At 32.4% G+C, this 22,707-nt stretch overlaps 1 protein-coding gene across 1 annotated transcript; it reads right to left on the reverse strand.

Annotated features, from left to right (window-relative positions):
• Positions 1 to 19,429: 19,429 nt before the first annotated feature.
• Positions 19,430 to 22,672, reverse strand: LOC103486139 (serine/threonine-protein kinase AGC1-7-like). The gene is made up of 4 exons (XM_008444001.3): positions 22,532 to 22,672; positions 21,981 to 22,028; positions 21,176 to 21,876; positions 19,430 to 20,612 (listed from the first exon to the last, which is right to left on the reverse strand). The coding sequence occupies exons 3-4, from the start codon at positions 21,874 to 21,876 to the stop codon at positions 19,670 to 19,672; spliced, it is 1,644 nt and encodes a 547-aa protein (XP_008442223.2). The 5' UTR covers positions 21,981 to 22,028; positions 22,532 to 22,672; the 3' UTR covers positions 19,430 to 19,669.
• Positions 22,673 to 22,707: the final 35 nt, after the last annotated feature.

Raw genomic sequence — 22,707 nt, forward strand, 5'->3', positions numbered from 1 at the left:
TAATGTCGAAGAATCGAAGATACAAAGAAACTATAGGATTTCTGTTCACGATGTCGAAAGTACTACAAGCTAGTGAATTATGTATGTTTGCTCGTGTTCGAGGATTTTACTGTTGAACTTTCAAGATTGAGTAAAATGTAGTTGTTGATATTTACTTTCAAATTTGACGTGTTTGATTATCTGAAATGTGGTCGTGATAATTATAGTTTTTGATTCTTTTTTTAGGATGGATTAAGCGAAATGTAGTTGATTGACATGTACTTTCAAATTGAATTTGCTTAATGATACAAATGGGTTTGAGGCATAATTTTAGTTTTTGATTGTTTAGGATGAGGAATGGTTTGTTTATTTGCCAAAATTTCAAATGGGTATGTGGGTCATCATGGTTGAATTTTTTACCTCTCATCATGTTTGTACTTCTCATGTCCAAGGTAGGTTAATAAATTGAAAATTGAAAATTTAACCGTTCAGCAAGTTTATTTCCACGTGAGAGTGGGTAAAGTATATAATCACTTCAGACTGTCGGTGATGCCTTTAATGAAGGCCTGTATGAAGAGCAAGCTGAATTGAAGGGTATTCCATTACTGGAATGATGACCAAAGTACAAAATGCAGAAAATTACAGCAAAGGAGGCATGTGGAAAAAAAGTGATCTTGCTTATTCCTTAAACTTCTTTTGTAGTATTTTGAGTGTACAGAGTATTATCAAGGCTTATGTTCCATTGGAGCCCATGCGAAAAAGAAAAAAAAGTACATTAAGAAAAGGAAAAATAAAGTTTTCTATAAAGTATATGTGTAGGGTTGTCTCTTTCTCTCGTGTTATTAAGGTTGCTGATGTTGTTAGTATTTTGCAGAGCAACAAACATATCGGCTTTCCTGTGAGTATATCAAGGATGGCCTCATTTTCTCCTCATCTCTTTACCTATTCTCAAGGCTATGCTTCTTGCCTTAGGTGATTGATTACCCATCTCCACATATTGTCCCCGAGGATATGTCTCTAACGAAGGTTAAAATTTTATTTGTAACCACCTCATGATTAATAAGATAGCTTTTTTGTAACCAACTTTATTTTGCTGATGTTTTTTTTTTCTTTCACCATTCATCTTAGTATTGATTAATAAGATAGCCTTTTTGTAACCACCTCATGAAATGACAACATTTTTTGTTGGAGTTCAACACAGCTACATAACATTCTTGGTTTGTTAGATCTCATGAAATATGTACAATAGTTAGAGCAAATTAAAAGATTGAACAAACGACCCCTTTCACTTTTGCCAACATCATACTTTTATTATTCCTTTTTTACTTTTCTGTTTCTTGCTTTAACATCATACTTTTATTACCCCTCCTGTCCGTCCTTACTATGTGACTCTTAGATTTTCTTTATTTCCATTTCTTTCTTTTGGTTTTCTGCCTTTATATTACATTATTTGCTGAGATGAGACACTCTGTTTTACTTGCCAGGCGTTAAAAGTTCTTCTCAGCCTTCTACTTCAAATCACAACACTTCAGAATCCATTTTCATTCAAAAGGTTGTTTTTCTCTCCTTTTGTACTTTGTGCTACTGCATCGTTTAATCAATTTTTTTGCTTTTAGCCATTGATATGCTTGTAGGTGTTTTAGCTTTGAGTTTTGGTATTGGTTGTTGGTTTTGGACTTTGTGTGAAGTTCTATAATTAATTTAGTTGAGTTTGTGGGATTATCCTTCGAGGTACTCTACTGCTTGTCTAGTGTTTTAGGTTTATCCTCTGCTTAGTAAGAAGTGGAATGTTGGTAGCGAAAGGTATAGTCTAAAAGCTTGGAGAAAAGCAATATATATACTTATTTAGAGTTATTGTCATGGTATCTTACACTCCATATCTAAAAGGATCTCATCGAAATCTTTTGAGATATTGATTTTAAATTATGTATTAAGATGGATCGCATTTTGTCAACGGTGATATATATTCGATAAGACGGTGACATAAAAATGTACAGCACTTGCATGGTTATTCATATCCAAAGATGACTTATTTATATTAAATACTTTATAGCTCTGTTTTTAGTGAAGGTTAGATACCAATTGTAAAATTCCCAAATGCATGTTCTTCGAATCAACAAATGTGGACTAGAAATGTAGGAATGTAAGATCGAGAGAGATTTTTTGTGATTTCTTCAGAGCAATATGAGATGACTTGAAAATTGGAAGATGGAGAATTATTTAGATTGTTCATGTTTCATGCAGTAAGTTCAGACTTTGTTTTTGGTTTGTAAATTCTTGGTTAGGTTTTCTAGCTTTTTTCTTAAGATTTGTTAGAGGTATAACCGTATAACTAGCACCGTTCTGAGCATATCCAGAAACTTCGTCATTTTTGCTCTAATCACAATTCATTAAGCCTATGAGCGCAGTGTGGTTTATGTTGTTTACTTTGTGTAACTTGAGTTGCTTATTTAGGTTATCTATATATTGGTTCGGATGCTAATTTTTCATTTAAATTTCACCTGAAAACACTGATTGGTCTGATTGTCATGTCTGCAGCTTATTTTATTCCTTACAACCAACTTGAAAAAATGGCAAAGCCACTCTATGGTGATGACGGTGAACATCTAGATGGTGGATTTGATATGAGTACTGGCGGAATTTGTGGGTATGTCTTCTTTCATCTTAATGTATAACCATTACATGTCAGTTTCATGTATGTTTTTAATTGTTGACTACAGACTTGGCATATTTAATTGTTCTGTGACCCAAGTTTAAGGAGAGCGGTTGCTCTGAAACTGGCTAAGAATTGGTATAATATTGTTCACCAAATATCAAATTTCATGAGGAAGCTGAAGCTATTTTTCTTGATCGTCGTTCTAAAATTCAGTCTAAAATACTTGAAATGGAAGAAACTAGTGATTTGCTTGGCCTTACTCTCATTTCTTCCCACTCTTCAAAAGCCCAGCACCTTCAAAGTTAGCCCTTTTGTTGGGCCATTGCTCTATAATCTCTGAGCGCATTTTTCTTCTTCCTTCATCTTTTAAATACTGGCCATATCAACCTACAATTGTGGCATATTATTCTATTTCAGTTTCCTCTGTAGTTATCATTTTCTTTCTGCCTGAATTTCGTGACTAAATTGACTTTCATTTACAGAATTGTAAATTGATATTTAGTATAATTGTCTATTGGCTTAATAACTCTCCATGAGGGCAATATATACAAAAATCACGGTTGTTTGGTCATTTGCCTTACCGGATCTTTCAATTTTCTTTCTTGAACATATTTCAAATTGGATAGTGATATATAAGCAAGCTTGCAGCTTCAAAAGGAATAGACTTATTGGGTTTTTAAGTTTTCTGGAAAATGGTTTTGCTCCACTTGTTGCTTTGATCAATTGATGTGTTTACCATCACCAATGCGACAGAACAATTCCATGGTAATGTTTTTGGCCTACATAATATTGAGTGGTTTTTTGTGGGGTTTTTCCATTTAGTAACAAAGGTGGTTTTTATAATATGGATGAAGTAATTGAAAGGAACATATGGCTTTTCAGTGACTCCTTTTCTTCTTTTAATCGTTTTATGAATCTTGTTCTGTCGCCTGCTTTTTCTTTTTTTCATGTATAACTAAGCATCCCTTCTCTCATTTCAACATTTCTTTTTTATTCAGTAATTGGTGATCTCTTATGTAACAAGCTTTTGCTGTTCGTGGTTCTTCCTTGTTTTTGTACCAAAAAAATTATGGATTGACTTTAAAAAAGAGGTTGGAATCCAATATGGCTAGCCTTCCATCTATCAACGATTTCTGGACATTTCAATAATTAATCGAACCATCTTGATGGTTTGTCTTGTTTCTGGCAGCTACATGCATGATATGATCTACAAGATAATATACCTTGAAAAAGTCAAAATCAAGTAGAATATATATAGTGTAAATGTAGGAAATATACGTTTATTAGTTACATCAAGGATACGACCAACGACATCCAAATTATATAAAGTGAAATAATATAAAATTAAACCTACAAAATCAGTGGAATGTGTGATTTTTTTAAAGAATTGATGAAGAAGTACCAATAAAATACGATAAAAACAAATTTTAGAAAGTATTAGAAATTTTAATATAAATATCCATTATTAAGTTTAGTGTCCACTATGTGTCACCCACCCAATAATCCAGCACTCATGTCATGTGTCTAAAAGATGTCCATCCTTAATGACCATGTACTTCAACTTACACTTGCCAAATTACTTATAAATAGTGACATTTAATGGATTTCAAAAAACACACTCATATTGGAGGATTTTCCAAATGAGTGGGAGATATTGGACTTTTATTTTGAGAATTTTCCTAATAGATTAATTTACATAAATATAATAAAATACCAAAATATTCATGACTCGTGTAACAAAATCAAAAAGCCCATGATGTTTTCATAAATTCCAAGTTTGCCCTTGAATATTACGCATGATCTTTCACTTATTTTTCTTCTTCTTCTTTGCGATTTATTTATCTCCTGTTCATATTAACTTCTTTATACTATTACTTCTTCTTCTTCATATTCACATTTGTTCTTGTTTGTGATTTCTTTATTTCCTCTTCTAGAGTTTCTTCCTTCTTCGTCATCTCTCATATTTTTTTCTTCCTTTTTTCACTTCTTCAAACTCCCACTTGGTAAACGATCTTCGTCATCTCTCATATATTTACTCTTTGTCATGGGTTCTTGATGCTAAAATGAATCTCGAAGTCATGAATCTCAAAAATACAATTAAAGAAGAAAATGCAATGACCAATCAATAAAAAGAGAAAGCCATGATTTTCCTTTGTCATCACATTCATGAGACTTTGAAGTCAAAATATTTAACAATAAAGATCTTCATATGTTATGGAATAAATTGAAAGAAAAGTATGATCATTTAAAGTTACTCAAACTTCCTCAAGCTCGTTGTGATTGGATACATTTAAGGCTATTAGATTTTAAATTTAAATCGGTAAATGATTACAATTCTGAATTATTCGGAATTAGTTTAAAACTTTTGTTAAGCGAAGAAAAAATTACTGATACGGACATGTTGGAAAAGACATTTTCTACTTTTCATATCTCGAATATGCTCCTGCAGTAACAATATCAAGAGAAAGGTTTTACAAAATATTATGAACTCATCTCATGTCTTCTTGTTGCCAAACAAAATAACGAGTTGATGAAAAATCACGAATGTCGACCAACTGGAACAACACCATTTCCTAAAGAAAATGTTGTGAATTTTAATTGTGGACAAGGTCGAGGTCGTGGTCGTGGTCGTGGTCGAGGTAGAAACCGTGGAAGAGGAAGAAATAATTATTATTTTTGTGGCGGTCATTCTAATAATCCAAATTTCAAAAGAACTATAGGAAACAATGATCATAAAGGGAAAGCTCCACAAAATAAGAAATCAAAAAGTGATGAAGAAATATGCTACTGATGAAGAAGTATGCTACCAATGTGGTATGATTGGACATTGGTCATGTGTTTGTCGTACATAAAAACACTTAGTTGATCTATATCAGGCTTCCCTAGAGAAGAAAAAAGGGAAAACGTAAAAGTAAATTGTGTCTATCAAGATAATGATATATTCAATCCATCCAATATGACTAATTTGGATGTGACAGATTTCTTTGAAACTTTTGAAGAGAAGATTGATGATAGAGTTTGTGGAACAACCGGTGTTTCTTTTGACTTTGAAAATATCTAGGCAGAGCAACAACAAAAATAAGAGAAAGAAATGGAAAAAAAAACGTAGAAACAAACAAAATCTGAAATGAAATAAGAGAAATCAGAAAAATAGAAATAAAACAAATATTATTAAGACAAGGAATAAAAGAAATAAAAGGCATGTTGACAATGGTTACAAGAAGTTTGAATATTCCACCACCATCAACCAAACTTCAACAACAACAGAATGAGAAAGAAATTGCATATACAAAAGTCGTGGAGAAAAATAGACCACTTACTTGTAGTCTTGATCTTCTTGATGAAGATGAAGAAGTTAATACAATAGTGAAGTATGTAACAACACATTGCTATACGGTAGTGCCTTATTCAATATGTACTCCTTTGTTTTGTTTAATATTGCTTAATTTTCAAATAAAACTCGATTATGTTGTTTCTTTTTCTTTATAGGAAACTGTCGTTTTAGAAACACAAAGTAGTTTGAAAATAATAGCAACTACAGATTTAGAAACACACAAAACCCAAATAATGCCGCAGGTTTAATTATTTTCCAAAAAATAAATATAATTTATATCGTATAGACAAAGATAGAAGTCTAACTCTGTCTGGATGTGTTTTCTTCAAGATGTCTCTGAACATTCTTACTTTACGTGCTTGTAGATAGATGAAGAAGAAGAAGAGAACAACAAAATCATAAATTTAAAAACATCAAAAACACAAGTGTTCACACATGTTTTAATTTGTTTAATATACAATTGGTTTCACGATCGTTTAATTATGTTAAACGATCATTTATATATATTTTACAGGATCATTTGTATATTTTTAATGGGGTCGTTTATATATTTCACACGACTATTCGTTTAGTTTACACACACTTTAATTTCTTTTCTATTCAACTGGTTTCATGATCGTGTATTTATATTATATAATCATTTATATATTTTAGACAATCGTGTATACATATTTAAACAATCTTTATACTGCACAGTTGTCTACATTTTCTTGCACAATCATTTTGACAGCACATTCACTTTTTAAATTCAGACAATTGAAGTTGAAGATGGAGAAAACGAAGAACAAGCTGAAAATAAGAGGCAGGAAGACAAAACAAAACGAAGCCAGATTCAATTGAGAAATATTTTAATCGTTGAAGAAAAAATAGAAAAATAAGATGACAAACAAGGAAAAGAAAATAAAAAAAGATACAGCAAAAAGGAAACAAAAGTTGATTGAAGATGATGATGTTGATAATAAGAAAACTGAAGAAGAAATTGACACTAATAGCAGTTAACAACATGCAACACAAGAACTGGAAACAAAAAAAAAAAGAAAAATTAAAGATTAGCAAAAGGAAAATAATGGTGGTGAGCAAAAAAAGACAAAAGTTTCAAAAATGATATGGAGACAACCAATCTCAACACAAGAAGAAAACAACAAGAAAAATGAAAAAAGAATATCAACTCAAGAATACATTGATTCCGTTCCATCTTTTGATCTAAACTTTTTTCAATATTTTTATACTAGAGTAATTTGTAATCCATTTCACTCTTTATATTAAAACTATCCTGTAAAACGTATTCCATTTCACTCTTTATATCCTAAATTATCCTATAAAACGTATTCCATTTCACTATTTATATCTTAAACTATCCTGTAAAACGTATTCCATTTCACTCTTTATATTTTATACTACATAGTCGATTAAATAATATCCTTCACGATTGCGTAACTTGTATAGAACCATCATGTAAATCATAAAACTAGATCATTTAGATAAAATAGCACGATCGTGTATGTTTAACATAACGATCGTTTGTATTTCAATCAGATATCATTTTGGTTACAGAACCGTCTAGATTATTGCATGATCTTACACCTATTGTTTACACCTATCATGTAATTAATTATATCTTTTAAAAGATCGTTTGGACATAATTACACGATCATTTATATATATTAAACAATAAATGTTTACATATATCGTTTAAAAATACACATTGACATGTTGAATGTGATTCGATATTTTAAAAAAAGCATGCAAATTTACAATATTGCCCCTTTGGTGAAAACCATCAATATACAAACACACTGATCACTTAGCTTTTCGTCTGAAAGATTTCCTATTCCCTTACTCCTTTTCTCTCAAACGTCCATTTTTCTCTTCAACGTCAAAAGGTATGTTTCAGTATAACTCTAAATTTTTGTTGCTGAACTTGTCATACTATAATGTTATGTTTCGTCTTCTTTATATTTCAAACATTTCCACTTCTGTCTTGAACACGATTGTTTTGTTGTTAAATTCTTACTCTCGAGCATTTTCGATTCGTTTAAACTTTTATTCTCAAGATTGTTAAACGTTTTAATTTATCATTACTTACCGATTAATTGTATTACGAATGTCTTTCTGTTTGGATCGAACGATCTGTTACATCAAGTAAATGATACTTTAACCTACACTAGAGGATCGTGTATATTGGACTAAACGATACAGTATATAGTCTAAACGATGTTTAGAGCTACATATTAATTTTAGGATTTAGGGTTTAGGGTTTTATAAACGATTGTGTACATAGCGAAAATATATTATGATCATTATTTTTAGGAAGACTGTACTTGGCGACAAATACTTTCCTGCCACTGTCTCATGCCAAGTGCACAAGATTGGCTTTCTTATTAAAGGATAAACTGACCAAGGAACAGCTGCAGATGTTCCACAAAATAATGTTTGCTCCATTACTAAATGTCAACATGGTCTTAAATGGCTAATTGATCCATCATTTCTTGCTGAGACAGATACTTGAAGAAGTCAACGCAAATGGAAATCTATTTTTTTGTTTTGGAGGAAATTGTCTGTTTCACCCAAAATGAATTCAACATCGTAACCGGATTATGGCCAACCAATGTAACATTGGATAAAAATTATGACAATAAGCGCCTATAGAGTCTTCTATTCGGATCACAAAATAAGAAGATAATAACGTGCTTGGAAGTTTAGGAAATTTTCAAAAATTTTGACTTTACAAATGATGTTGATGCTGTGAAAATTGTATTAGCCCTTTTTATTGAAACTGTCATGGTCAGGAAGGATAAAAAAATGCAGTTTGATATGGATGTTTTAGGAATAATAGATGATGAAGAAATTTTTAAGAACTTTCATAGATCAACTTTCTTCTACACTCTCGTTTGCTCAACAGATTGAAAACAATTCTACAAAAGAAAAAAGAAGCATACGAGTTAAAGAAGGTTTGAAAGCAGTGGCATACTACAACATCAAAGGCTACATACTTGCTTTTGAGGTGATTTTTATTTGTTTATATAATTTAGTTAAATACAAACTAAACATCAAAGATTAACATATTTGTTTGACTGTTTTAGGTGTGGGCTTATGAAACACTATCAACTACAATTCAGCACGTGGCTAGAAAAAACGGTAAGAGATCAATCCCTAGAATATTAAGATGGAATTGTACACAAGCTCCATCGTACAAAATGTTGCAGAAGAACATATTCGACAACAAAAATGTAAGTAAAAGTTGCTAGCGATCATTTAAAAAAATTGCACAATCGTTTACTGACGACCCAAACTTTTAAACTAAGTTAAGGTCATTACTAAAAAGATAAACATCAAAAGACACTTTTTTGAAGAGAGAATAACTAAGATCTTTGTAAATTAATATCAAAACGTTCACGAAAAAACATAAGATTTTCAAAATTTACAAAAAATAATTTTAAAATGTGACCCGCGGGTTTTAACAATTTTGAAGAACTACAAACAAATAAATAGGATAAAATCTTTAAGTAAAATGGTTAAAATTAAAAAAAAATACTGAAAGACATATAAACGAGTGCGAAGCTGAACTGTGTCCCCATATGGCCTGCCACGGATTCCTCGCTGCCGCTCGCCAGCTTCTTAAGTTCTTTGCCTCAGCCTGAAATGTTAAACATAAGAAAGAGTGAGTATATAAATATACTCAGTAAGGGACCCACTACTAGTCCCACTGAGTAGTCTGTTAACTTTTCATTAGAAACATACATGTAGTATCGTGTGTCCAATGGAGCACACCTGAGTGAGTGAGACCATACGAACACCCCTAAATCGTGCGAGTGATCCCATGGAAACACCTTTAGTCGTACGAGCGATTGCAGGTACACACTCCATAAACATATCTGTGATATGAGGGTACACCCCTAATCGTGCAAGTGGTTTCGTCGAAACACCCCTAGTCGTGCGAGTGACCCCGTATACACAAAATAACTACCCCTTAACCGTCTATGTGATCTGTAGGTACACCCCTAAATCGTGCGAGTGATCCCGCAGGAACACCCCTAGTCGTGCAGTGACCCCATAAATAGGACCACGATACAGGTGGGGTAAGAAACTCATCATATAAAGTTAGCAAACACACCACAATCCAAAACATGTACTATCGTCATAAGCATCATAACATGACCTGAGTATTAATCTTAACGTCCTTATTCACGTGATTAAAATAACATGCATCAAAATGAAACATAACATAACGATCATCAACCATAACGTCAATTGTCATCACAAACACAATATCAATCGTCGTCTACCGCATCCCCTATGCATCTTAGCTACATAAATGCATAATCGTAAATACATACGGTCTCTTAAATTTAGTCAAAGGTCTAGTAGTAGAATCTCTTACCTGGAGATTTGCTCAAACGAATTCTAGCAGTATAAACACGCTTCCTAAACAGCGAAAGTCCTAAATGGTTAGGAAACAACAATTTTCATAACTTATTCATCAAACGACCAAGGACCCAAGAATTCAGTTGAAATAACTTACCCGAGGTCGATGTTGTAACGAATAACCCTTAACTGGAGAAATCCTACGGTCCAAGGTCACTTGGTCTAAATTATCCTTTAAGAAAAATAATTTAATTTAACCTAAAATTTAATTATTTAAGATCCAAAAATTTAATCTTAATTGGGTATTCCAAAACCCAATCAGCTTACCAAAACAGGTGAAAAAACCAAAATAGGCTGGTGGCTAAAAAAAAAGCTTGATGGCTCGGCTGATGGTAGACGCGGCTCGCGGCTGGAGGCAAGCATTGCTCGACAAGGAGCAGGCGCGGGCGCGGCTCAGCGCGAACTTGCGTACGCAGACGGCTCGACTGATGGATACGGGCGCGGCTCGGCGCAGACTTGCGCGTGTGACTCGGGTTGCAGAGACGGACGCGACTGTTCGAGTTGGGTGCGTGTGCGACTCGAGTTGCGTAGACAGGCGCGGCTTGGCTTCGATAGACGGTGCTCGATGTGCGATGGTGTGGCTGTGCGAGCGGCTGGACGACGCGGCTGAACTCTCAACGACAGCTGACCGAGTGCTCGGGTGGATGACAGCCACGACAAGGGTCGACTCGGGTTGGTTCGACGACGGGAGACGACGGATGCTGATGGAACCTCGATGGTGTGGGGAAGGATGTGGCGCGACAGAGCTGCACGACGACTAGGCTGCGGGTTACGACGACCGACGGGTGGAAGGAGGGCGGCGGCGGCTTCCCTCTTTAGGGTTTTTTTAGGGTTTGGGAAGTTTTGGGATTAGGGTTTATTTTAGGGAAGATGATGAATAGTTGACCCTATTTAAACCCAAAATAATAATAATACAATTATCACTATTTTCCCCTTTTTCCTATTTCTTAAATATTCCAAAACAATCATATTTCTCTCTCTTCATTTAAAACCCACTAAATTCCCCCTTTTACTCAAAAATTCCACCAATCACCTCACCCTTTCTCCAAATAAAATATCACATTATCTTTTACTAAATAATAATTATATTTTCTATTATATAATTATTATTTTAGATTCCTTTTTCCCTAATGTCTTTCTCCAAAATATCACTCTTCAAATAAATCTCTTTATCTTCTTTCAACCATACAATATAATTCCTAAAATAATTATATTTCAACCAATATAATTATCCTTTTCAACCATAATTGTTATATGTATATAAATCCATACATACATAAAATTTCCAAATTCTCTAAAAACCCACTTCTCCAATTTAATTAAATACGCACCCAAAATTATTTAATTAAACTCCAATTTCTATTTAAAAACAAATAAATCTTTAAAATAACGTCCATTATTTTGAAGCTCATTAACCAAAACTAAGATAAATATCTTCCAAAAATTATCTAAATTTTCGGGCCGTTACATTTACATTTGAAACGTGATCAATCTTGTATCATTTTATAGACGATCGTTTAACTTAATGTAATATCGTTTACATTGAATACCATATCAAGTATCATATGATTTTATAAATGATAGTTTACTAGCTTAGTTTGATATACAACGTATTAACAATTCTTTTATTATAACATTGCAGGCTATTGTTCAACCTAAACTAAAGCTATCAACCCAAGAGAAAGCTTTCGTGAAGAATCGAATTAGAGGGGATGATAACATGGAAATTGAGGACGTTGAATCTATGCCAGATGTTAACAGCAGTGATACCAATACTCCCTGCTGATACTATGAACAATCAATCATCGGATCACAATAACTTGAATAACTTGTGATCAAACTCATCTCCATTGTTTCAGTACAATGAAAATGTTGGTGAGCTTAATTCTGCTGTGCAACCGTCACCACAAAGAAAAGAAAGATAACGGTGGTTGACCAGTCTGAAACGCATCCAATAACAAAAAAAAAATGTTCCACATCCAATGACAAACCAGAACGAAGTCATTCGAAATCCTACAAAAGACTAAAAATGACATCAACGAAGTTTGTAAGGATTTATCCATATTAAGTTCTATAGTCTGTAGGATTGATGACGCAATTAGGAAGCATTCATTGGAACTATCTAAAATAAAGCACATGCTGAAGAGATTGGTCCAGGTAAATTTTGGTTTCATAAAGTATTTCGTTTATCAGTTGTTTAAATAAACGATCGTTTAACTGAAATATCTGATCACCTTTCAACGATCGCTTATTACAGTTACTTGACCATTTAGATAGAATACATCATCGTTTGCTTTTGTATACACGATTGTTTAGCAATTGATTTTTTTAATTTAATTTTCATTTTTATTTATTTATTAGAATCAGAATTAGAATCAAGGGAATGATGATACTCATCACTTCTAAGATGATCTTCATGATGATTTAAATCATGACAATATGGACAAAAATAATGATCATTAGAATAGAGAAGATATGATAAACAATAAGCAACCATATGTTGAAGAACAACATACTCAAGAACTTACCGTGGAAACTCAAAGGTTAACATTTCATTCATTATTTACTGCTTTATATTGATGAAAATTGCTTATGTTTTAAATAAGTAACAATTATATTTTTTTCTTTTTCTCATTTTGTTTAGGGAACAAAAAACAACATCACCTGAACATCAAGAGGAATCAGGTAGTGCTATTAGCATAGGCGGCAGGGATGCAGACTTGCGATTAACTATAGGCAATATATTAGATAATATGAATGCTCAAAGTCAGAAAGAAAAAGACTTGCCAAAAATGATTACTACTCTTTTACTTATGAACCAACCACTTCCACTTTGTGAGACACTACCATCAAGTACTCTTAAAGATCTTGCATTAGCTCCATTGGAACAAATTTTAAAAATTCACAAAGTGCCACCATCAATTTCAATTATAAATGAAGAATGTCAACTGGTATGTATACACAACAATTGTGTAGTCCTTTGAATTAAGAGTTTGTTTCTTATCTAATATTATGCATTGTATGAAATACAAAAAAATGATCAAGAAGTTACTTTGGTTGAGATACAAAAAGAAAATGATCCAGTAACTGAGGAATAAAGTTTAACAATTAACATTGTGTAGTAATCTACTTCAAATGAAAAAATAGAATCTCAATTGGTATGTATACACAACAACTGTTTAGTCTTTTGAATTAAGAGTTTGTTTATTATCTAATATTATGCATTCTAGGAAATACAAAAAATGATCAAGCAGTTACTTTGGTTGAGATACAAGAAAAAAAATGAACCAGTAACTGAGAAACAAAGTTCTACAATTGATTTTGAATCTCTATTGGTATGTATATATAAGAACTCTAAAATACTTTGCATCAATTATTATTATTTTTTTGTTATTTAACATTGTGCATTATAGAAAATGAAGGAACAACAAAGACAAATAAAAAGAAGGAAGCTATGTAAAATGAGAGATAAAAAAGTGTCTAATCAACAAGTTAATCCACCCACAACATCTACTAAGGTCATATTAAAACCTACTATACTTGTCCCAGATGTCAAATTACGAGATGTAGATAATTATGATCCCGTGTGGCCAGTGGATCCAAAATTGTTGAAGGCATACTTATCTTGGAAGAGATCTAAAAAAACAACTAATGAAGAGAGGACAATAGTGTTCACAAAAAGAAAGAACGAATTTTTCAAAAAGCTTGAAGAAAACACATGGATACTAGGATACGTAAATATTCTTTTCAAATTTGATTTTATATATAAAACTATGCGATCAAGTACAATATTCTTTATCTAACCAAACGATCATTTATATATAATACATGATCGTTTGATTGTATAAGTGAACAAAAAACATTGTACACGGTCGCTTAGTATAGAAAAGAATGTTGTAAACGATCACTTGTATATGCTAAATGTGGCTTGAATTTTGATAAACTATCGCTTCTATTCACTAAACGATTGTTTGACTTTTTTGTAGACCATGGATTTGTTATTGTACCACATGCAGAATAAAATGTTGCATATGAAGCATCTTTGCAAATATACTTTTACAATACTAGATTCATCATTTATGTAAGTTATTATTCTTTAATTTTTTTTTTTGTATAGAAGTTAAACTGTATAATTATATTTTGACTAAATTTTTTTATTTGTTCTTCAAGACTGGAATCAACAAAGAACACTGTATAATTGGGCAAGGCTTTTTGATAATCATGTGCTGACAGTAGACAATAAGGAAGTTAAATTGACAGACACAACAACAGACATAGCACTATGGTCAGAACTAGATTTAAATTACTATTTTAGTTCAGTTGTTGGTAAAATTAAAGATAAAGTAGGGTGGGGAGATGTCAACTACGTGATTGGCTACATTAACATAAAAGAACACTGGTTGGTTGTTGCAGCTGATATAAAGAAATGCAAGATCTACGTGTTTGACTCAATGCCAAAATATGTTGAAAAAAAAACTTGTTGATGCAGCTCTTGCAATACCTGCATGATGCATCCTCTCACTGGCAATTGCTACTGGAATACATGCGCATAGAAAACGTTTCACGTATGGCCATTGGCCAGTAGTAAGATCAAATAAAACATTACAAAAAGGCGCTTCATTAGATTGCGGGATTTTTTGTGCCAAATTTATTGAATGCCTTGTAACAAATGCAACTATGATTGTCTAGTTATGGATAACATGAAACTATTTAGACAACAGTATGTTGTAGAATTTTGGGCAAATAAATTCTATTGCTAAATAAAATGTTGTTTTGGTTGATGTACGTGTACAGTTTTTACTTTTTAATTTTAATCAACTTTTGACTGAATGTTTGTATTTTTTTAGATAGATATCAGAAAACAATTGTATAAAGATATAAAAACATTCATGTAAAGAAATGTAAAAGATCGTGCATATAGCTTTAAGCGATCGTTTATAAATACCACACTAATGTCTAAACGATCACGAATTTTTCGATTAATCTAAACGATCATGTAAGACATCATAGATCACCACGCACTTAAGTCAAACCAATTTCCTAAACTATATGGAAACGTACAATTATCAAGCATAAACGATCAGGCGATGCAAATCACACGATCATTTAGTAAAGACTAAACAATCTTCTTAATAGGTGTAAACAATATTAAGCGATCATTTATATATACCACACTAATGTCTAAATGATATTAAATCTTCATCAACTTTAATATCAAACGTTTATACATAATAATGAAATAAAGAGATTACACATTTTCATTTATTGTTCAAACCTTGCTTACAAGTCCTATTATTATGTCCTTTACGATTACAATTAGAACATCTTGTTGAACTACTAAATTCACCAACGGATGGAATTCTTTGTTTTCTTGGTCTTCTAGCTTACCGTTTAAAGATTGAAGGTAATATCTTCATGACAGAATCTACAACTCTCTAATCGAAATAAGATCCAACAAGTTGAATACAACCACTGTATATTGTTGATAGTGTTTATGTATAATAAAACTCAGATACATAAGAATAGATATCTAAATTAAGCATTCTAGAACAACAAGAGCATGTGCACAAGCAATTTCTTCAACATCTCATACTCGACAACTACAACATCTCTTGTTTAACTTCACAATAAACTGTAGATTTCCATTTGTTACTTGGTATTTAATCGTACTAATTGGATCAACCTAATACATAAGAAAAATAAGGAAATCAAATAGATTTCAATCTCTGTATACATTAGATATATATAGATAGCAATCTATCTGTGTTTATCTCAGACAGGAACAGAAAAATTGCTATCTTTATCTATCGAATAAACAAAGATAACAATCTATCTCTAACTGTCTGAGATAAAAAAAACCTTACCAATAATTTTCTCGACTTTTCATGTTCTAAATGCAGAACATTCTCAGCCCAAGAAGTCAAACGACTCTTCATTGTAGAAGTAGCTCTACTTCGTTCATAAAATCACGTTTGCAATACATCTCTAATAGAACTAAGCATCATAGCCACAGGTAGTTCTCTAAGATCTTTAATCACTGAATTTACACTTTCTGCAGAATTTGATGTCATCATTCTATACCTTCGTCTACGTGAATATGCTTGAGACCACTTTTCAAAACCAACACTACTAAGATAATCTCTGATATTTAGACAAACGAACTCCATGCATCTCATGTGGTACACAAATTCATCAATGGTGTAAGCATAAGCATAGCTAAAGAAATATATATCAAGTAGTAGATCCTTAAAATGAAGTTTCTAGTTACTTAAAAGATATTTTGTGCACACACAATACTCAACATTAGGAAACACTATTAAAACTCCTTTAGGGATGTTAAGATGCCTATAAAAATCAATGACTAAATTAGCCCGCTGTGAAAAACTACCTCGTATCTTCTCAAAAAACTGTGTCCATGATACATCATTTTTAGAATCTACAATGGCAAAAGCAAGAGGAAAGATTTGATTGTTACCGTCTTGTGATGAGGTTTTTAATAGGATGCCACCAAACTTACACTTCAAAAATGTCCCATCAATAGAAATAATAAGTTTACAATATTTCTACCCCTCAATTGTTGCACCAAAAGCCAGAAAGAAAAACTTGAAACGACCACTATCATCCATTTCTAAAGCAATGTATATACCTATAATAATTACAAACACATTTCTATCAGCACAAACAAAAAAGAACAAAAAGAATGTGATAGATGCTAATATTGGTCTATCTAGATAGATTGTGATATTAGTCTATCCACATCTATCTGTAAATGAATTTAAATTTTATATACAAAATTGATCATACCTGGGTTAGATTCAACTAATTTATTAAAGAATCTTGGAATCAATGCATACGATTCAATTGCGTCATTGTGTAATATTTTTACCATATTTTCTTTCGTCTTTCAAGTTTTTTGGTAACTTATATTAACTCCAAGATTTATACGAGCCTTATGCACAATCTCTTTAGGAATGGAACGATCAGTAGACATGAATCTAAAATCATTTATCAAACAATTGCCAATTACTATTGAAGAAGCTTGCACGTTGAAACTTTGGGCAGTACTCAATGAACATTCATGGTTAGAAGTGCATTTTCGTAGCATTCACAAATCACACTTCTTATAACGAGATGCCCTTACATACCATTTACAGCCTTCTTGAAGACATCTAAAATACCTTAAATTTGATATTGTAGTCCTAAATTAAAAGTTGGTCTTCATTGCTATAATGCAAAAACACTTTGAAAGCACTTCTTTACTTTCAAATAAACATTTTTCCTTCAAGTCAGAATAATAAGAGATGTCTCTTATAACTTCATCATTTGAAATAGAAGAAGAAGAACCTATATTCAGTGACATATCAACATTCTTCTATACACTACTAGATGAAGAAGACATTTCCAAACAATTAACACTTACATGACAACTAATGGATGTCTACTAGTTGCATCTTTAGCAAAAGCTAAATACCAAGCAACATCATTGTCTTTCATTATTGGCACCACAATTTGAACATTGGTTTTACCAAAATCAAGTAAAACAGATAATTCTACTGATTCATCCAATTCAATTTGTTCACATATCAAAGCAACCAAAGGATTAAAGCTGACTCGCATATCTACCAAAATTTCGGACATTGAGTAATTCTTATAAACATTGCAGCCATTCCATTGACCTCCATAAAAAACAACAATAGGAATAGACATTCTAATCTGGAAAAAATAAAATAAAATATAATTAAGTATTTAATGGTGAAAGAAAGAATTAGATAGATATTTATCATAGAAGAAGAGAATAAAATGCACTAAACAATAAAAATAAACACAATGCAAAAAATAAATAAATGATTGTGCAAAAAAAGATATAAATATTAAACAATCATTTAGCAACAATAGACAATCGTATAAAATAAATTAAACCATCGTATAGAATAAACTAAACGATCGCTTAAAGACGCCAATTGTTTAAACCATCGTATTGACTTAGATACACGATCGTTTAAAGACGCTGATTATACAAAATATTGAAGATTTTCGTGTTCATAAAGATGAACGATCGTGTTTATATAGCAAAATGATCGTCTCTATATTGATAAACGATGATGTTGGTAGAGGTAAACAATCAAGTAATTCAATGAAAATTATCCTGAAAAACTTCATACTACCGATCTTCATAATAAAATATACAATTTTTACAGTGATTTTTAAAAGTTCTAAACGAAAAAAAAAACTTTAAATTCTTACAAACAACGACATTCATACCAAAATATAAATTCTTAGTTCGACGTAAACAATTATCAAAATCTTCAACGATGTTCATAAGACATGATGTCTTACAGTAATACCTACATATTCTAAACATTCTATCTTGACGCTGAAATATATAATTTTGAACGAAATTTTATAATCAACTAAATTGTTCAAACAAAAAACAATATTTAGAATACTCATCGAAACCAAAATCACTGAGACAATATTAACAAAGCAATATAGATGATCTTGATTGTCCAAGATGACAAAAAGAGAAACGATGTTATCAAAGATGATGGATATGAGAGCGAATGTTGTCGAAAATTATGAAAAATGCAAAGAACGATCAAAATGAAATATATATAAAAGACGAGATGAATAACTTGAAAACAACAATTGTGAAAAAATCAGGAAGAAAAACTATTAGATTTGAAAGATCATTATAAAAGAGTAAAGACAAATAAGGAGTTCTAAAAAAATAATTTATCTTAATGGGCTTGTTATACGGACCGTAAATAGTTTACAGTTTTATTATATCAATGAAAATTTTACTTTCTTGTTCAATAAATAATTTTAATTATCTATAACATTTTTACTATACATTTATAAAACATATGCACATATTTTGTTTTGTGTGGATGAAAAATATTATTGAGATTTAGTAATTTCAATAAAAAAAAATAATATTGAAGTAGTTAATTTAAAATTAGAGCACACAAAGTACAAGCCACATCAAAAAAGAAAAGAGATATAAGAACATAATGGTAAAAGGAAATAAGATTTCAAAATGTTGTCATTTTAATATATATTATATATAATTTGTGAAAATAATTACACAAAGAATGGATTAGGTAAACATACACACAGAAACCTCTCTTAATTAAACTCTGAACAAAAGTGAAAAAAAAAAAAGAAAAGAAAAGAAAAGAATATATTATAACTATTTAATTAAAAAAGAATATATATCTGATGAAAAAGATTATAAAATAAATCAATTTAATTTTCCCTTCCCTCGCTTTTGTGCCCTAGAAGTACTCAAAATCCACGTAATTAGGATCACTCCCGGTAGAACCCGAACAATTCTCCGCCGCCGCAACCGCTGACGTTGCCGCTGCCGCTGCCGCTGCTACTTCCACCGCTCTCTTATCTTCTATCGCTCCGCTCGCGTTCCTCTTCCTAGCAAACTGCGTGAAATCCACCGGTTCCGGGACATGCGGCGGCATAGCACTTCTAACCAACGCCCAATTCACTCCATCGAAGAACGGATGCTGTTTAATCTCCGTCGCACCTCTCCGGTACGCAATTCTCTTTTGCGGCTCCTTAACAAGAAGTCCTCTGATCAGATCCCGAGCAGCTAGACTAACTTGCGGCGCCTCAGGGAATCTAAGCGGTTGTTCGACGACATTGAACAGAGTAGCTCTGTTTCCAGATCCTTTGAAGGGAGTAGTTCCGTGAAGAAGCTCGTAGAGGAAGATCCCGAAGGTCCACCAATCGACGGCGCTCCCGTGACCTTCGCCTTGGATGATCTCCGGAGCGAGATACTCGTGTGTGCCGACGAAGGACATGGATCTGACGTTAGTAGGTTCGGCCATGAGTTCGGGAAGGGATCCGCCGACGAAGAGGCCGAAATCTGATTTGGATTTTCGATTCTTCTTGGAAGGGAGGATGCGAGGGAGGAAATTGGAAGGTTGCATACAGCCGTGGACGACGAATTCGTCGTCGAGTATGCCGGCGCCGGATGGTCCAGCGTTGGTGGTGTTGTTGGCGGTGGTGGAGGTGGTGTTTACGTTGACGGAGGAGGATTTAACGAGAGTGGGACTGACGGAGCAGCGGAGAGAGAGGTCGAAATCGGAGAGCATGATGTGACCTTCGTCTCGGATTAAGAGATTTTCGGGTTTCAAATCCCTATAGACTATGCCTAACATGTGAAGGTATTCTAGTGCTAATAGAACCTCTGATGCATAGAACCTGTTTATTATATCACATTAAAAATTATATATATATATATATATATATATATATACAATCCAAGTAATCCAATAATAAACATAAATTACAAATTGACATGCTAAAATAAAAAATTTCCTGTTAGTAAAGTTTGAGAGTTTCGAATATGCCCATTCCAATTTGGCTAGAAGTTTTTATAGCAAAATAAAATTTACCTCTTTCGGTGATATTCTGATTTATTAATATTCTGGTTTAATTTTAAAACAGTTTTTTTTTTTTTTTTTTTTAACTTTATTTGATTGAGTTACTTTAATTAATCCATGAATCAATAAAATCCATAAAAGTTTCATTTATTTCAACCGAATTCAAATGAAATTTGAAATTTTGGGATCAGATTTTTTGGGTTAGAAGGCTTAATTTTAAAAATGGCTAGAAACCGCTTAGTTTTTAAAAAATAAAAGATAAATAAAATGATGAAAAAAGTGGTTGAAGAAAAAGAGAAATTGATTGAAGGAAAAAGGGAAATAATAATAATCATAATAATAAAAAAAATTAGGAGGGGGAGTTAGTAAAGTTGTAATTACCTTGCAGCTTCTTCGGTAAAATATTTATTAGGTTGCTTTTGACGAAGAGAATGAAGATTACCACCACTACAAAACTCCATAACCAAACAATAAAACTTATCAGTTTCAAAATAAGAATAAAGTGTTGGCAAAAATGGATGATCCAATAACCCTAATATTTCCCTTTCTGTTTGTGCCCTCAGTAACTTATTCCTACTCGCCAATGAAGCTTTATCCATCACTTTCATCGCAAAAAACGTATCTGTCCCTCTCAATTCCACCAAATATACACTACCAATGTCGCCATATCCAAGCCTCTTCAACAACTGAAAATGACTTAAATTCAACGCCCCTCCTTTCGACACCATGTTTATCGCATCCCACCGCACGTCTCCCCCCGTGTGCGGCTTTATCACCACCCCTGACGTCTCCATGCTGTCGCAACGGTAATTATTATTTCCTCCCGGCCCCTTTCCCCCCATGAAACTACTATTACTGTTATTGTTGCTGCCATTGTTTTGGTTGTTGTTCTTCATGTTTGTTGTCATATTCGGAATCGGCGTAATCGTCTCCGAGTTGTTCGTTTGAGAACTCACGCCGTTTTTCGATATTTGATCGATTCTTCTTAGCGAATCCGGTGGGTTTTTTACCAAGCTGTGTGTGTTTATGTTCATTCCTCCACCGTGAGAATCGTTTTCTCCTTTTGATGTGTTGCTAAACATCTGAAATTTATTATTATAGAGTCAATTTCATGGTTGAATTTATATGATTTTGCTCATGCTCAAGCCCTAAATTGAGATTAAAAAATAAAATTAATGAACATTACCTCAGATCCGTCGTGTTTACTATCGGATTTTGACAACAATAATAATGGCTGCATCGAATCGCGATCTCCGATCAGATTCCGACGATGAATATAACTCAACATCGTTTTTGATTCAATACAAACAGATTAATGACGAAGCATATCAAAGAAAAAAGAGGATTAAGAAAAAAAAAAAAAAAGGATTTTTCTAAGTTGTTGGAGCCCACGACCAAGGATTATTGTTAATGGCCAACACGTTCCTTTTCTTTTCTTTTCTTTTAAATTTTAAAAATCATCTTAAATTTTTATATTCGTTTCACAAGCTAATCCAAACTAATCCCAATAACAATAGTTTAGAAATAATTTGAGATTTTGCTGGAATTAGTTCATGATAGGAGTTCAATCACAAATTCAAATACAAACATTGTATATATATGAAATCAACTTGATTGGAAAGGTTCAAAGGTTTAAGTTGAATAGTAGAAGATATTTAATCTTACATTTGTTAATTCACATGATAATGAAAGTAAATTAACGAACAAAATAGTATTGCATAAAGAAGGGAAACAAACCAGAGTTTCTTGATTGGAATTGAAAAGGAATGAGAAAATAGAGTGTTGTTTTTTATACAAATTCCATGGGTCTTTCTTTTTGTTGATGAGATTGAGAAGTGAGGGAGAAAAAGAGAAAAAATCAAAAGGGAAGAGAGGAGAAAACACAAAGAAGTTTGTTTGTTTTACTTTTCCTT

The sequence above is a fragment of the Cucumis melo genome, chromosome 8 (genome assembly GCF_025177605.1).
Source record: "Cucumis melo cultivar AY chromosome 8, USDA_Cmelo_AY_1.0, whole genome shotgun sequence".
NCBI lineage: Eukaryota > Viridiplantae > Streptophyta > Magnoliopsida > Cucurbitales > Cucurbitaceae > Cucumis > Cucumis melo.

Bases quoted from the DNA above. Each gene is read 5' to 3' on its own strand.
- LOC103486139 (XM_008444001.3), bottom strand. From the start codon at position 21,876: ATGTTTAGCAACACATCAAAAGGAGAAAACGATTCTCACGGTGGAGGA. The intron at 20,613-21,175 runs GTAATTACAACT...TATAATAAACAG, and splicing joins TTTACCGAAGAAGCTGCAAG to GTTCTATGCATCAGAGGTTC.